Source organism: Helianthus annuus, chromosome 16 (genome assembly GCF_002127325.2).
Source record: "Helianthus annuus cultivar XRQ/B chromosome 16, HanXRQr2.0-SUNRISE, whole genome shotgun sequence".
Taxonomy (NCBI): Eukaryota; Viridiplantae; Streptophyta; class Magnoliopsida; order Asterales; family Asteraceae; genus Helianthus; species Helianthus annuus.
In genome coordinates this window covers 95,228,252-95,244,406 of record NC_035448.2, presented here as the reverse complement: position 1 = coordinate 95,244,406, position 16,155 = coordinate 95,228,252, and the positions used below count along the sequence as shown (strand labels likewise).

General features: G+C 39.2%; 3 protein-coding genes across 3 annotated transcripts; 1 reads left to right on the top strand and 2 right to left on the bottom strand.

Moving 5' to 3' along the window:
* Nucleotides 1-1,158: 1,158 nt before the first annotated feature.
* Nucleotides 1,159-3,841, bottom strand: LOC110916238. The gene is made up of 4 exons (XM_022160983.2): nt 3,556-3,841; nt 3,236-3,348; nt 3,087-3,171; nt 1,159-1,475 (listed from the first exon to the last, which is right to left on the bottom strand). The coding sequence occupies exons 1-4, from the start codon at nt 3,766-3,768 to the stop codon at nt 1,386-1,388; spliced, it is 501 nt and encodes a 166-aa protein (XP_022016675.1). The 5' UTR covers nt 3,769-3,841; the 3' UTR covers nt 1,159-1,385.
* Nucleotides 3,842-5,620: 1,779 nt separating this feature from the next.
* LOC110916167 (pentatricopeptide repeat-containing protein At2g22410, mitochondrial) lies at nt 5,621-8,434 on the top strand. Its single transcript, XM_022160917.2, has one exon. The coding sequence runs from the start codon at nt 5,877-5,879 to the stop codon at nt 7,821-7,823; it is 1,947 nt and encodes a 648-aa protein (XP_022016609.1). The 5' UTR covers nt 5,621-5,876; the 3' UTR covers nt 7,824-8,434.
* A 137-nt stretch (nt 8,435-8,571) lies between these two features.
* On the bottom strand, nt 8,572-10,298 carry LOC110916168 (pentatricopeptide repeat-containing protein At2g20540). Its single transcript, XM_022160919.2, has one exon. The coding sequence runs from the start codon at nt 10,295-10,297 to the stop codon at nt 8,654-8,656; it is 1,644 nt and encodes a 547-aa protein (XP_022016611.1). The 5' UTR covers nt 10,298; the 3' UTR covers nt 8,572-8,653.
* Nucleotides 10,299-16,155: the final 5,857 nt, after the last annotated feature.

The following is a 16,155-nucleotide window of genomic DNA, read 5'->3' as shown; positions in this document are numbered from 1 at the left end:
AGACTGTCTTTGCTAATAGGCCACTAACCCCATTGGTTTCTGAACTTAATAAGTTTGAAAAATGAATTTCTGATGCATTGATTTCAAAATTTTACACATATTTAGGAGGTTTTGTAATAAAAGACTAAGATTAAAATATTTCAATTGACATATTTTTGAAGGATTATTCATTTCCTTTTGTTATTTTAGTAATGGAATCAACCTGGGTTTTGCAAGATTACTACTTGTATGCTCGAATTCTTTAGTTGTGGCAGGTTTACTCTAATACTTTTTTTATCCTCTTTAATCAAAGGTGTTAGGTTTCATATTGCCATCGTCATTGAGACCGGACGATAAAGGGCCGGGTTGTCTCGTAAGATCGTGTCACCTTCAACATAATATTGATTGCTAGCTTTCTTTGTAACTACAGGTCAAAGATTTCACATATCCATTATTTCATTATTGTTGAGTTCGAAAAAGGTCTTCTTTGTAAGAACACTAACCATTTATGATGTGAATTTTCAACCAGAATTCATATACAGAAACGTTATTTGATGAGCGTCCTTAAAAAAAACCCAACCTCTCAGTTCATCTTTTTCTGTCATCTCGCTCTCTTTTTTCTCCGTCTTTGTTTAATGTTAAAAAAAAAAAAAAAAAGTGAAAGAAGGTATAACATAGGTTGAGTGGTAGAGATGAGGGATGAGAAGTGTACCTAGGGATTAGGGAAGAGTAGATCACATAGCCTAATGGAATTTAGGTTATTTGAAATTCATTAGCAGAGTTCCGGATCTTCTTAACGAATAACAGAAGTTCGGAATATTCAGATATTAGTTATTTCCGTCTCGAATTTGATAAAGGATGAACTAGGCTAACTGAGACCTTCCCATTTCCGTCTCGAATTTGATAAGGCACGAAAATTACACTTTTTTTTTTTAATAAATTCGTCAAATCAAACGTACAATTTTCAAGCATTTTTTTTTTCTCAAAGTATGAATCGCGTATTTAAATCACACATCTACAGACATTCAATTCCCATTTGTGTAGTTTATGTAGATCGAAGACCTTTTGATATTTTTGATGCCACACTTGGATCTTATTTGATTCTATCGAAGCTGACGTGCTAAGAAGTCGAGTACAAAAAAATGTTGGGTTTCTACTGTCTGTGATGTTGGTGTCTTATTAATCAAACTGTGTGTTTCTATTTGATTTCTTGGATAACATGTAGCTTTCATGACAATTCAAGAGTAAGCAGCAACAAACAATGATGGAAAACAATATTATCATCTATGTTAATGTCTCAAATTCAAAATGCGAGATTGATTGAATCTTTCCAGATTTTATGACTAAAAGGTTTGAAAAACTAGAAAATGGCTTGCCTTGCCTTGCCTTGTGCTGCTGCTGATAACTTAACCGCAGAAGTTGAGCTTCTTCATCACTTTAGCATATGCTACCGGGACTACGGCAGGTAGTCGGCCTCGACGTTTTGCGATCTTTGACTGCAAAAAGAAATGCATTCGCATCAATCTCATGACTCATTAACCATAACTAGCTTTTCCTATTGGTTTGATTCAAACTAGAATCACAAATAAATTAAGACAATATTTTCCACTTAAATGTGACATAATGCATAAATTAATTGCTTTCAGTTATGTAATACTGATCTTTGAGAATTATAAATGCAAAAAAGAAGATTCTACAATCAGAACCACTGTACAAAACTTTTCTGCCACAAAGCATCTAAGATTCTAATTTATATATAAAGATTCCTCAAGAGCATTGCAATTTACGACACGACCGGTTAATATGGCATGACTTAATACGATGATAAATGTGCAAGTGTTTGGGATAAACGAAAACGGGTCATACATTGGTCGACGCATTGATGACATGATTATAAACATGTCCAAGGAGCTCAACCTGCTTAACCCGTTTATGCCACGCATGACGAGTTTAACTTATTATGTTAAAAAAGGTTAATAGTATGACATTACATGTTTATGATCCCCTTTATCAATATGATGTAGTTTTGTAAATAACTGAACATACTGTAATTAAAAGAGGATTATACCTTCTATTAATCATATTGATTGTGTCTTACTATATCTAAAACGTGTTCAAGGAGTCATGTCAATAATCATAACTACAACTAGGTGTGTAACCCACTTGCTAAACATGTCCGTATTAGTGTTTGAGAACAGAAGATAACACGTTTAGTTAAAAGTGTCTTTTTTGGGTTACATAGTTGTGTTAAACACATCGTATTGAACATGGCTTGTTTAAGATAAAAACAACACACTTTGCCAACGCTTCTAAAGACCCCAAACTGGCAGTTACAGGGCGGGCTCATGACTAGTCTGTGTTCTTAAATCATCTTGCTTGTGTAGTGAATTAGTGATTGAACCCTTGAAAATAGAAAAAAAATAAACTCCTAAAACAATTGATATTTGTGGTACATAAGTCAACACATCTCATATAAGTTTTGACTAAAGATGAAGATTTACTTTCACATAAAATTAAGGTTTCAGAAGGGTTTGTCATCCTTTCAGATTTCTACAAGATAACTTGCAAAGACAACCACAACTCAAATACCAAATATGATTCTAAACTGCAGAAGATAACACATGTACACATATTTGACTTATTGACTAGTGAATAAAGCGCATCTACATCTTTTAAAACGGTGCTTGTTTGGGCATCTCTTACAGGTAAGGGAATGATAACGTAAAGCATAACCCACATTAACAATTTCCATCAAATTTAGGAGCGATCACCATCCTTAAATTTGTAGCAGAAGTTAAGCAAATAAATTTAAAATGCTACTAATATCAGATAGCAGGCCTACAACTTATTCTTTGTACATATATAAGATGGTATGGATATAATGTGTGTAGCTAAGATCAAAGTTAACAGGTCATTCAAGTAACAGCCAGCCACCAAATTAACTATATACCAACAGAAGGCGATTTGTGTGCGAAAGAGATAGCATAAGGTATTTGACGATAACGAAACTGAAGTAGGTAAAAACATGTCATTGTTGATATATTATTTGTAGTAGTTAATAATTCTAATACCATGAAAAATGAAAGGAGAGAAAAATAAAAACATGCCTTTTGATGAGCATTATGTCGTTTGCCTTCCTTCCAGCGCCTAATCTGGCCATCTTTCATAGTCCTAAATCGTCCCTTGAAAGACCTGAGTAAATCCCAGAAATAAGTACAAGCATTTAAAAGTTGAAAAAAGAAAAAAGGGTACATACGAATAAGATTTCATTTTGATTTTTTTCAACTTGGAGACGACTGGGGAAGGTGGTTGCCTACACTTTAGCTTCCTCTTCCTTTGCTTCAGAGTAAGATAGCGCACTTGCATCAACTACATATAGAGGAAGTCAATAAACAAGAAGACACAGTTTAGCTTCCAATATAATTAGCAGAACATACTATTATCATCAGAATTATAATTGACTCCTTAAGTTACAAGATACAACAGGAACACATCTACTAATTCAGAACAAATATATCCATGGAAAATAACAAGTTGTGATATCCAAAGGCAAAGCATAGATCTTTTGTGACTTACAGCAGGAAGAGAGGAAGGGAGATTGGAGGTTGCCGTAACTGGTAATGTAGACGGAAGAAGGGGTGGTCGGGAAATGATTAGGGTTTTGGTGAGGTGATTTGAATGGAAGAGACGGCGGTGGTGGTGGAGGACAAGTGGCTGAGATTTAGGAGACGGTGAAGAGGATGTGCGGAGGAGGGCGAGTGATCGGAGCTTGGAGCACCATCTCTGCATTGTGTATCAAGACTTGTTCTCTCAAAATGGAGTTTAGGTTTTACAAGGACGGAAGGATGGAAGGAAGGGTGTTTGGATGGCTTATAAAACAACTTTTATTGACTTATACAAAAATATGAATTGTTCGGTTTGGTTCGATCAATTTTGGTTAAACGGGAGTAAAAAAAAAAGTCGATAATTGGTTTTTGGTTATTTGGTTTGGTTTCCTTTATTCTCGGTTTGGCTTTGGTTAACGATTTTTTTAATCAAAACAATTATAACAATACTATACTAAATTAAATAGAATAAAATGATCATTTTTATGGTGTAATTTGAAACAAAAATTAACGTACGTAAAAGTTATGATCCCTTTATAAGAGGGATAAAGTGTAACTACTAATTAATTATATATAATTTGGTTAAAGATGAGGGAATTAAAGTGCTATTAAGATGATGAGATTACAGTGTAGTTAGTGTTTGAAACCTTAGTTTAGGGTTGTACCTTATGCATTAAACTAAAAAAAAGTTTTAACTTTTGGATATCTTAAAATCCTCCCTCCCCCCTCACGCATTATAATATAATATATATTGTAGGTCATAAAAAAATGGGTCACGAGTTTCGTCCCCTCATGACTGAGGAGTAGATTTAACTCCCGACTAGTGGTACGTTGGAAATGTAAGCATTTATGTTGCATGACTTTTCTTAATGGTTAAGGCTCTTCCAGATGAGAACATAGGAGTAACCAGTAAACTTAAAAGTGTTTCAACACAAATAAGTAGATGCGATCTTCAAATATTTGGCTCGTCACATTCTCCGACCAATAAAACATGTAAGTCCTCGTGTATTATTGCTGCACATATGTGGTAGCGTCTTGATATTTGGCTTCACTTTGACTTCTTAAATAAAGTGACACTTATTGGCATATCAATATCAATGTAGAGACCTTTTATCACCACATATCGTTTTGTTGTTTTCAATCTTTCCCTTAGATTGGTCAATTACTCTTTCTTGTGATCCCTCAGTTCTAGTTTACTACAACCAGTTTTGTCCATCCGGTCAGCTTAGTGGAGCTATCCACCAATGTGAATTCTTGGCTTACACAACCACGTTGGTATCCTCGACGTCATGACCACTTTGTCTTTCCCCTTTGACTTTTTGCAATGGATTAGTCGAGCAAGCAAATTTTTCTACGATTACATGTCAATTTGACAATATACGGAGAACAAAAGTCTATGCTTTATAGTGTTTCTACGTCTTTGAAAAAATTCACACATCACCTAACTTTCACTGAGCCCTCAACACCTTCACTACTAGTCTCGATCTCACCATCATTATTTGCTACCATTTAAGAACTTTTGAGATAAACAAACATCCCAACTTCGTATGAGTGTTGGACCCACTCTATTACCACTTGTCACGAGATCGTCTTGTGAAGCCTTCGGTTACTGAGGGCTAGCCACTTTGTCTTATTATTGATACAAGTCATTACAACTTTGTCATGTCATAGACAGTGGCGGAGCATCTTGGTGGCCCGTGGGTGTCCACACCCCTCTCAATTTTTTCGCTCGTAGTGTAAATTTTACCAAAAATTTCCAAATTTTTTCTTTAGTGTAAAATACTGGATTTTTAAGGGTTCGGCACCCACTGATTTAGATTTTGCGAGTCTAGCCCCCACTGATTTTTAGTTCAAGCTCCGCCACTGACTCATTAGGGTAGCGGTTTCAACTCCAGACAATGGTACGCCATAAATGCAAATACTTATGTTTCACAATTTTCCTTAATCGTTGAGGCTCTCACGGATAAGAACACTAGAGTAGCTAGTAAACTCAATATGTTCCAACCCAAAACGGATAAGAACACTAGAGTCGCTAGTAAACTCAATATGTTTCACCACCAGATCCACCGCTCGTTCAACACCATCAACAATAACCACCAATTACACCTTCCGAATCTGTAACATCTCCTCGAAATCACGGGCCCTGGCCGGTGGTCCTCTCCGCCCACACTCAGGCCCTCCCTAATGACACTAATGTAGAGGGTAATGAGCGCACCACACCACCCTATAGCCTTATAACCTTTGCACCAGTTACTAAGCGGAACACATATTCTCAAAGTGATTGACACACACATGAAACTCCCTCCTTTCCATACTTCATTCTCCACCCTATCTAGACCCACATGGAATTCTTCACAAACCACTCTCCTCATCAAAAACCCAACTCTATTGGCTATAGAATCATGCAATTCAATGCCCATGTTGAAGCAAATTCATGCACAAATGACACGAACAGGCCTCATTTTTCATGTATTCCCATTAAGCAGACTCTTAACCTTCTGTGCATTATCCGAAACAGGAGACCTACCTTATGCTCAACGCCTGTTTAACCAGTTCCCTAACCCCAACGTTTACATGTGGAATATCATGATCAGAGGGTATTTAAAATCACAATTGCACGTAAAAGGTTTGTCTTTGTTTCGTTTAATGGTTCGGAAGTGTGTCGAATTGGACCGGAGGAGCTTTGTGTTTGGTTTGAAGGCGTGTGAGGGTTTAGGGGTTGGGGAATCGGTGCATTGTTTGATTTGGAAAGTGGGATTTTGTTGGGATTTGGTTGTGCGGAATGGGTTGGTTCATTTTTATGGGGAGAGAGGGCGGTTGGGTTGTGCACGCAAGGTTTTCGATGAAAGTCCTGAGAGAGATGTTGTTTGTTGGACTAGTTTGATTAATGGGTATGTGAAGCAAGGGATGTCGGATGAGGGGTTGCGAGTTTTTGAATTGATGAAAGGTAGTGGGGTTGAGCCTAATGAGATCACGATGATCGCCGTGTTTTCTGCGTGTTCGCAGAAAGGGGATTTGGAGTTGGGGAAGTCGGTTCATGATTATGTTAAAAGGATGAATGTTAACATGAGTCTTAATTTGATGAATTCGGTGTTGGATATGTATGTTAAATGCGGATCTTTGGTTACTGCAATAGAGATTTTTGAGAGTATGAGAATCCGGGATGTTTTCTCGTGGACGAGTATGATTAACGGGTATGCTAAGAATGGGGACTTGGTTATGGCAAGGAAGGTGTTCGATGAAATGCCTGAGAGAAATATTGTATCGTGGAATGCGATGATCGCAGGCTATTCTCAAAACAATAAACCAAAGGAAGCTCTAGAAGTCTTTTATGAAATGGAAAATGCAGGTTTGGTTCCTTTAGAGAGCACTTTAGTATGTGTGCTCTCTGCTTGTGCTCAATCGGGTTGCTTGGATTTAGGTCAATGGTTGTACTCTAATTACTTCACGCGAACACGTATTCATCTTACGGTAACACTAGGAAATGCGTTTATAGACATGTATGCCAAGTGTGGGAACATTGATGCAGCGGTAGAGCTCTTTAATAAAATGCAAGATAAAGATTTAGTATCTTGGAACTCCATGATTGTCGGTTTTGCTTCCCATGGGCATGCAGTGAAAGCCCTTAATGTTTTTAAACAAATGCGAGAAATGGGATACAAACCCGACGAGATCACATTTGTCGGTGTGCTATCAGCTTGTAGTCATGGAGGTTTACTCGCTCAAGGAAGACGTTACTTCAAAGAGATTGAGAACAATTACGGGTTAAAACCAACAGTTGAACATTATGCATGCATGATCGATTTACTTGGAAGAAGTGGGCTTTTGGACGAAGCTTATGGACTGATAACGGAAATGCCGATGGAACCTGATAAAGCTGTTTGGGGTGCAATTCTTAACGCCTGCAGGATGCACAACAATCTTGATCTCGGTAAACTTGCTACTGAAAAACTCATAAATTTAGATCCAAATGATAGTGGTATTTATGTGCTTATGGAGAGTTTATGTGCTACTAGATGTGAATGGGATGAAGTAAAAAATGTTAGAAGTATGATGAGAGGGAACGGTGTTAAGAAAACTCCGGGTCGAAGTTCTATAGAAGTGGAGGGCGAGTTTCATGAGTTCTTGGTTGCTGATAAATCACACCCGAAATCTGAAAATATATACAAAGTGTTGGGTGAAATAATATTGTTTTCGAGGTTGGAAGATGCATCCGATGTTAACTTGTCTTTTGACTAGTGTACATGCATAGTCTAGACCGCTAGTGCAAGTTGTGTTTTACCTCGTTTATTTGGTGGGGCACTGAGTATTCTGATGATGGCTTCTCACTGTTAAAAGAAAAAGTTCAGAAATAAGCCCTAAGAGCTTATAAGCTACGTTATTTGTATATAGGCTGGTAAGAAACGAACCGATACCAAAAGTCTTGTATCGTAGTGATACCAATGTGTGTTGGAAAGGTGTCCCTCCCCATGAGGTTGAGGGTTCTAGTCCCATTGTGGATGAAAGGTGGAGGTTTAGGAGTAGAATTAGTGGGTTTGCCACTCAAAAAAAAAAAAAAAAAAAAAAATAATGAACCGATGTTCACCCATAGATACAAATGGGGGTCACAAGACTGTACGCTAGTCGTTTCAGGGTTACAAATGCAGCCATGGATCATACAAACACACACATGATTATAGTTGGTTCAATTAAACCTTAATTGTATGATTTTGTGACATTAGATTTAAATTTTCAGACATTTGTTTTGGACATTCATTCAAATGATGCAGGATTTGATATCAAGTGTACGATTTAACTTGTTAAACTCAAGAGCACTTGAGTAATTATATGAATGATGATGATTTCCTACACATTTCATGACATGACTTCCCTTTTGAGAACACATTAAGATTATGATTAGAGTTAATTACATGAATGGTTCTTGTGTATGTTGATACCGATGAGTAATATTTGATCCTTGGAGTCGATGGCCATTATTTTTTTTGTCTTTGCACCCGAAATCAAATCGCCAAACACTTTCAATTACAATATTCCAATCCATAAACTTACATGATATTGAATTTAATATATCAAAGTATAAACACATCATGAACCAATCTTGATTGACCATTTAAAACTTCTAATAAAGTCTGCATATCAATGGCAAGTTGATCCATGGTGCCATCTGCAGTAAATTCATGAACAAGACCATTGATCTCAATCCAACTACACCCGGGTTGTTTCTTAATATTCCGATTTCTCATCAGCTTCCTCGTCGTTAATGCATCTTCCCACTTGTTGGTTAACCGATACAGGTTCCAAAGAAGCATGTACACACCATCGTCATTTGGTTCTAACTCGACTACTTTCTTTGCTGCTGTTTCAGCTAATTGCAGGTCTTGTTTTATCAAACAGGCACTTAAAACCGACCTCCAAATAACCGCATCCGGTTTCATAGGCATTTTCTTGATCAACTCCATTGCTTCGGTTATATGCCCTGCCCGACAAAAAAGATCCATCATACACCCGTAGTGTTTAATTGTCGGTTTAACACCGTAAGTATGAACCATCGTGTCGAATATAAATCGCCCTTCTTTAATTAGTCCTCCATGACTGCAAGCTGATAGAACCGACAGAAATGTAATCTCATTCGGAAATAACTTGGTACACGTCATATCATTAAAGACTTCTACTGCCGCCCTCCCTTCACCGTGCAGCGCCAAGCCTGAAATCAAACTCGTCCAAGAAAAAACGTCTTTTTTACTCATTTTGCTGAAAACTTTTCTCGCAAACTCAAGGCTTCCGCCTTTCGCGTACATATCTATCAACGCATTATTAACTGAGACATCCGTAACAAGATCCGCCACCTTATTAACATACGCGTGCACCGCTCCACCAAAATCAAGAGCACCAACATCAGCACAACCCGAAAGAACAGCAACAACAGTAATAGAAGTCGGCCGATTTTCCCCACCACCTTCCATCCTCATCTCCCTAAACAGTTTCAACCCACGAACAACATCCTTACCACGAACATACCCCACAATCATAGCAGTCCACGAAACAACATTTCTCTCAGGCATTTCATCGAACACCTGACCCGCAGCTACAAGGTCCCCACACAACACATACCCATTAACCAAACTGGTCCAAGAAGCAACATCCTTGACACCCATCATCTCAAACACCTTCCTACCCAAATCCACCCGCCCAACTCGACTATACAAATCGATCAATGCATTCGAAACAATAACCTTTTCACCATCCAACTCATATCTTACCACCATCCCATGAAGCATCTTCCCCATCAAGAAATTCTTAACCGAGCCACAAGCGGAAAGTGCAGCCAGGATGCAATGGCCATCTGGGTTGAACCCGGTTGACGTGATCATGTCGGAGAACAATGAGAGTGTTTTGAAGGGTTGTTGGGCGTGTAAATGTAGGGACATTAGACAGGTCCATGAGATTATGTCTGGGTTATGGATTTGATAGAATGTTTTGTGGGCTTTAGTTGGGTTGTTGAGTTGTTTGGCGTATGTGTTGAGGAGCTTGCAGGCGATGATTTGGTGGGTGTGGAAGAGGCCTGAGGTTATGGCGATAGCGTGGATTTGGGTGATGAGATTCTCGTGTTTGCTGCATTTGTCTAGTAAGGATTTTAGAGATGACAAACTGGTGTTCATATTAACTGGTGGGGTGTTCCCCTTCCTGTCATTGGGTTCAGAGTACGATTTCATATTTGTTTGGTTTTTAGGGTGTAAGAGCATTCACATCCAATCCATCAAATTATACATACATTTCACTAAAAAACAACTCATATATCAATATATTTTCACTAAAAACAAATACTTTTTCTCTCTCCTTTCAATTAAATAATATTATCATTACCTTTTTCTCTCACTTCCACTCACAACTACTTTCAAAATATATTAAAAAATTATAACGGGTGAACAGTGTCCCCCCAAATATACAGATGAACAGTAACATTTTCTCTCTCCTCTACTCACAACCACTTTTTATACCCTTTATAATATAAAAACCCCTCCTCACATAATTTGATGGTTAGGATGTGAATGCTCTTAGAGGCACTAAGTGGTGGGGAGTCACCTCTTTTACCCACATACCCACACCCAATGAGTACGCGTCACGTCAACTCCCTACTTAATTTTTCACACCCTCAATTTGATGGCGGCACTCCTCTCTTAAGAACTTGGTTTTATTTTTTTTATATAAATATTTTTATAAAAGTATCACAAGGAAAAAAAAAACTCAAGTTTCACACGGTGAACCCTCCCCGCTCCCCACTCCCCGATTTGGGTCACCGAGGGGTCGGTGGCGGTGTTCCCGATCGGGGAGTACACTCACCGCACCCCTCCCCGCAGGCGCCCCGGACACCCTTAGTAGATTGAAAATTGCTTTGACGAAATTACACTTCTAGTACTTTAACTTTTAGAAATTAATTTTCTGCTCCATATTCTTTAAGAAATGTGCAAGAAGGATGATGTTAAAAATATGTAAAATAACTATTATCTAATATAATTTATAATAAAAGACTCCAAATAATGTCACATATCATTCTCTCCTTTAACCTTATAAATTTTGTTTATATTTGTTTAATAAATTTCTTTTAATATTAATATTAGTTAATCTATTATCTATTATCTATTATATATAATAAATGAAAGTGATTTGGGCCACGTGTCACTTGATTAGGGCATCATCAGTTTCATTTTCTTTCCTTTATCATCTCTTCAAATTAGATTTTGGCCTACATCCTTCAATTATTGAGATCATTCTCTCCATCCAAACCCTAATCTTCTTCCAGACGCCACCATAAAATCTTCTTTTGTTCATCGATTATCTTCATTCAGAAGGTTTGTTCTTCTTTTTTTTATTGAAATACTTCCATGATTTCCTCTTATTTATATTAATCCTTTGTGTTTTGGGTCTTTTCATGTAACCATTGCTAGGGTTTCGTTCGAGAGATAGATCGAGAGACGGGGCGCCGGCTAAGGGTTCTGCGGTGTTTCTCTTACAAGATTCTTTCATCTTGAGGTTTGATTTGTATGTTTATAGATCTGTGTTGATTTTTCTTAACGGTGATGATATGAGTACAACATCTGTTGATTATTGATCTGTGAATATGTTCACCGATTATTCTTTTTGAAATTAGGGTTTCATTTGATTGAGATTTGAATCTTCCGATTGTTGAAGCCTTTGAAGCCGATCCTTTTAAATTTCCAGTTCCCGAGGTATGATCTGTTTGTAACAGCAGTGGCTCAGCATCTACAGTGGATTCAACATCTATAGTGGATTCAACATCAGGTGTTTGGTTAATTTTTGGTCAGGTTTCCTGTTCAGTTTTGATGTTCACTTTTCTAATTTTCATTTTATTTTTAGGCTTCTATATGATTATGAGGTTGATTGATTGGTCACTTGCTATTGTTGTTTGATGTTGTTTGCTATTATTGTTTGATGTTGTTTGCTATTGTTTTCATATAATATAATGATTTGTTATACAACTACCTGATTTCATATTTCATTATGATTTGTATGCTTTTAAGGTTTGATTTTATATTAGTCATCACATTAATGGTGAGTACTCAAGAATATTGGATGGTTTAATTAGTTTTATTTTGGGTATATTTGGATGATTTCATCCATTTCTTTAGATAGTTCATGATTGAAGATGCAGTTGAAGCTATCATTTGAGTGAAATGAATGTTGATTTATCAGAAGATGCAGTTGAAGGTATCTTAAATAAGGTAATGATTGCATTACATCCCTGTTGAAAAATAGAATTGATAAATTTAGGGAAAGTGAGGTTGAAAGTGTCACACCCCCAAAATCCACACGCGGAGTACCACCGCTCGGAGGCGTGACTGACCAGGATCAAGCCATCAATCATATCAAACATAGCATTTAATAGTAAAAGTAATCAATGTAAATCATCATGACATGATTGATGTTCCAAAACCAAACATCGTTTAAATAGCGGAAGCATAGTATGAAATCTCAAAATAATTATAAGTTCGAATAACTTTCATGAATCCAAATCCCACAACGACCTGCTCCTCCTTGTGCAAGCTCCATAATGTACCTAAGGTCCTGCAAGGCATGCAGCAAATAGTCAACAAACTAGTTGAGCGAGTTCACAGAAAGTAAGTTCATAACATAGTGCATAAGTATAGCTAGTGGGGGCTTCCCATACTAGTGTGTACTAAAGGTGGGGGTTTCCCATGTTCATCCTGGTTAATGAGGGCTTCTCATTAACGATACTTACTAGACTAACTTCCGACCATGTGTTCTTCTTTTACCGAGAACAGGAAAACGTACAGGGTCACGTAGGCTTTACGTGACGTGCCCTTCCCCGAGGACAGTGGTACGCGTGGGGGCTACGTAGGCTTTACGCAGCGTGGCCTTCCGACCTGGAAGCCAGTGGATGGTATTGGGTTACGTAGGCTTTACGTAACGTGTCCTCCCGACCCGGGAGACAAATGGCAAACATACTGGGTTACGTAGGCTTTACGTAACGTGTCCTGACTAACCTGAGGACGATGGTCTATAGTCTAGAGAATGCGTAAGTACGAGTAACTCTTTTAACAATAACATATCCAACCCAATTCCCAACCCGGGAATCCCATGCCTTGGCTGTGTGAACTCACCTTGGTTTGCTCGGCAGATACACAAAGAGTATAGTAGCAAGTAATGGTCAATCACGTCCTATCATGGTGTTTATACAAGTTAGGTTCGGTTCACGTAAAGCACGTATGGTTACACAGAGTTGACAAACAAGTACACAAAACATGGCCCATACAAAAACCAATTAAATCATGCGAGTGACATTTCGTGCGGATGGTGAATCGTGCGGGTGGCAATTGGTCCGTCCGGATGGACGATCCGTGCGAGTGACAATTCATCCGGGTGACAGTTCGTGCGGACTGTCAGTCCGTCCGGATTGATAGTTCGTGCGAGTGTCAATCCGCCCGGTTCAACATTCCGTCCGGATGGATAGTTCGTGCGAGTGACAATCCGTGCGGACTGTCAGCTCGTGCGAGCAGTTGGTTCGTGCGATTGAGCAGTTCCGCTCGTGCGGACAGTGGGTATGGACAGTCCGTGTTATTCGGTCCATTCTATCACTCGTGTGATCCAGTTCATGCTTACCCTTGTGCAATCGGTTTGAATATCCGGATATTAAGCATTCGGTTACAATCACATAACAGTTTCCAATTTACCAAATCAATTAACATCTTAACAGTTATCAATTAACACCAATCCACAAATCAATTAACCCAATTATCGACTGAACATGGTATTTTATCAAGAACCCTAACGAACCCTAATATCATATCATGAGCCAACCTCTAACAATTTATATGAACATGCATCCGGTTATCATCAAGTTGACGGTCCGAATCGCATAGCATAACAGTCGATTAACGAATCCGAACATGTATCATGTTAACCGATTTATCACTCATGTCCGGCCGATTAACAACATGTTCGGCCGATTAACAAACCAATTAACATCAACAAGAACATCACTAAGCATATCGTTCGAATTCAATATCATCCGATTACATGAACATTTAGACATAATCATCCAATCTAACATTATCACATCATAATCCGAATCATATCAACAAACACGTCCGGCCGATTAATAAACACGTCCGGCCGATCGACAAACTAAATCAACATTCCTAATCGTTCATGCGATCATGCAATCAATCAATAACTAAAACACAATTAAACACTAACCGATTACAAGAGGTGATCCGATTCTTGCTTGTGCCGTCCGGTTATGCGTGAGAAAGAGAGAGAGATGTTTTTGCTAGGGTTTTGTGTGTGTTGTGAGTTTTGGTAACAAATGAGAACAAGCAAGTCCCTAAAGTGTTTAATTTGGTGCGCATAAGGGAGTGGGCCGGCCCATCCGCTTGGGCTGCCCTTGGGCCGTGTGTGTTGTGCGATTCGATTTCATTAACAAACAAACACATTAAATACACAATACACGTAACACATAATAACATAACATTCATTTAAATCAAAGCTCGTAATCATAACACGTTCACATACGTTACACAAAGTAGATCTAAAGTCCGAGTTGTCACATTATCCCCAACTAATTGGAAATTTCGTCCCGAAATTTGGTATGCACTTACTGAGGAAGCTAGGTAAGTTCAAACGTTCACTGATTTTCCTGGGGTGTCACATCCTCCCCCCGTTGATCTGGAATTTCGTCCCGAAATTCCGAAGTAGTAGCTTCAGCCTCAGTAGTGGTAGCATTGGTTTCGAATAACTGGGGGTACTTTTCTGTCATCCTGTCTTCGCGTTCCCAGGTGTACTCTGGGCCACGTTTGGAGTTCCAACGAACTCGAACAAGAGGGATTCTCTTGTGTTTGAGGACCTTTACATCCCGGTCCGTGATTTCCACTGGTTCCTCGACGAACTGCAACCGCTCGTCGATAGTGAGTTCTTTGAAAGGGATGATGAGGTTTTCATCAGATAGGCACTTCTTTAAGTTCGATACATGAAAGACATTGTGAACTGCCCCGAGTTCAGCTGGTAGGTTCAACTTGTAGGCTACCTTGCCAATCTTTTCTATGATTTCAAATGGTCCGACGTATCGCGGATTTAGTTTGCCCCGTTTGCCAAAACGAACCACACCCTTCCAGGGTGAGACTTTCAATAAAACCCGGTCCCCGACCTCAAATTCCAATGGCTTTCTACGCTTGTCCGCGTAGGCTTTCTGACGGTCGCGTGCTGCCGCCATGCGTTGTCGTATTTGTGCAATCTTTTCCGTGGCGTCCACTACAATCTCTGGACCCGTGATCTGACTATCTCCCACCTCTGCCCAGCAGAGTGGTGACCGGCATTTACGCCCGTACAATGCCTCGAATGGAGCGGCTTGAATGCTGGTGTGATAACTATTATTATACGAGAACTCCACTAAAGGGAGGTGCTTTTCCCAGCCGTTGCCGAAGTCGATAACGCATGCCCGAAGCATGTCTTCTAGTGTTTGGATCGTTCGCTCAGGCTGTCCATCCGTCTGAGGGTGATATGCTGTGCTCATGTCTAACCGTGAGCCGAAAGATTTGTGCATCGCTTGCCAAAGTTCTGACGTAAATCGTGCATCGCGATCCGAAATGATGGATGTGGGCACCCCGTGCCTCGAAACAACTTCTTTGAGATAGACGTCTGCGAGAGTGGAGAACTTGTCCGTTTCCTTTATAGGTAGGAAGTGTGCAGACTTAGTGAGTCGATCCACGATCACCCATATCGTATCGTTCCCACGCTGGGATCTAGGTAGGCCTGTAACGAAATCCATGGAAATTTCTTCCCATTTCCATTGAGGTATCTTAGGCTGCTGCAGTAGGCCAGCTGGTTTCTGATATTCGACCTTGACTCTTGCACAGGTCAAGCATTTTCCAACGTATGTAGCGATGTGGGCCTTCATGCTAGGCCACCAATAAGTAGTGCTGATGTCGTGGTACATTTTATCCGACCCTGGATGTACCGAGTAGCGAGACTTGTGAGCTTCATCCATCACAAGTTCGCGTAGATCGCCATAAAGTGGGACCCAAATACGCCCCGT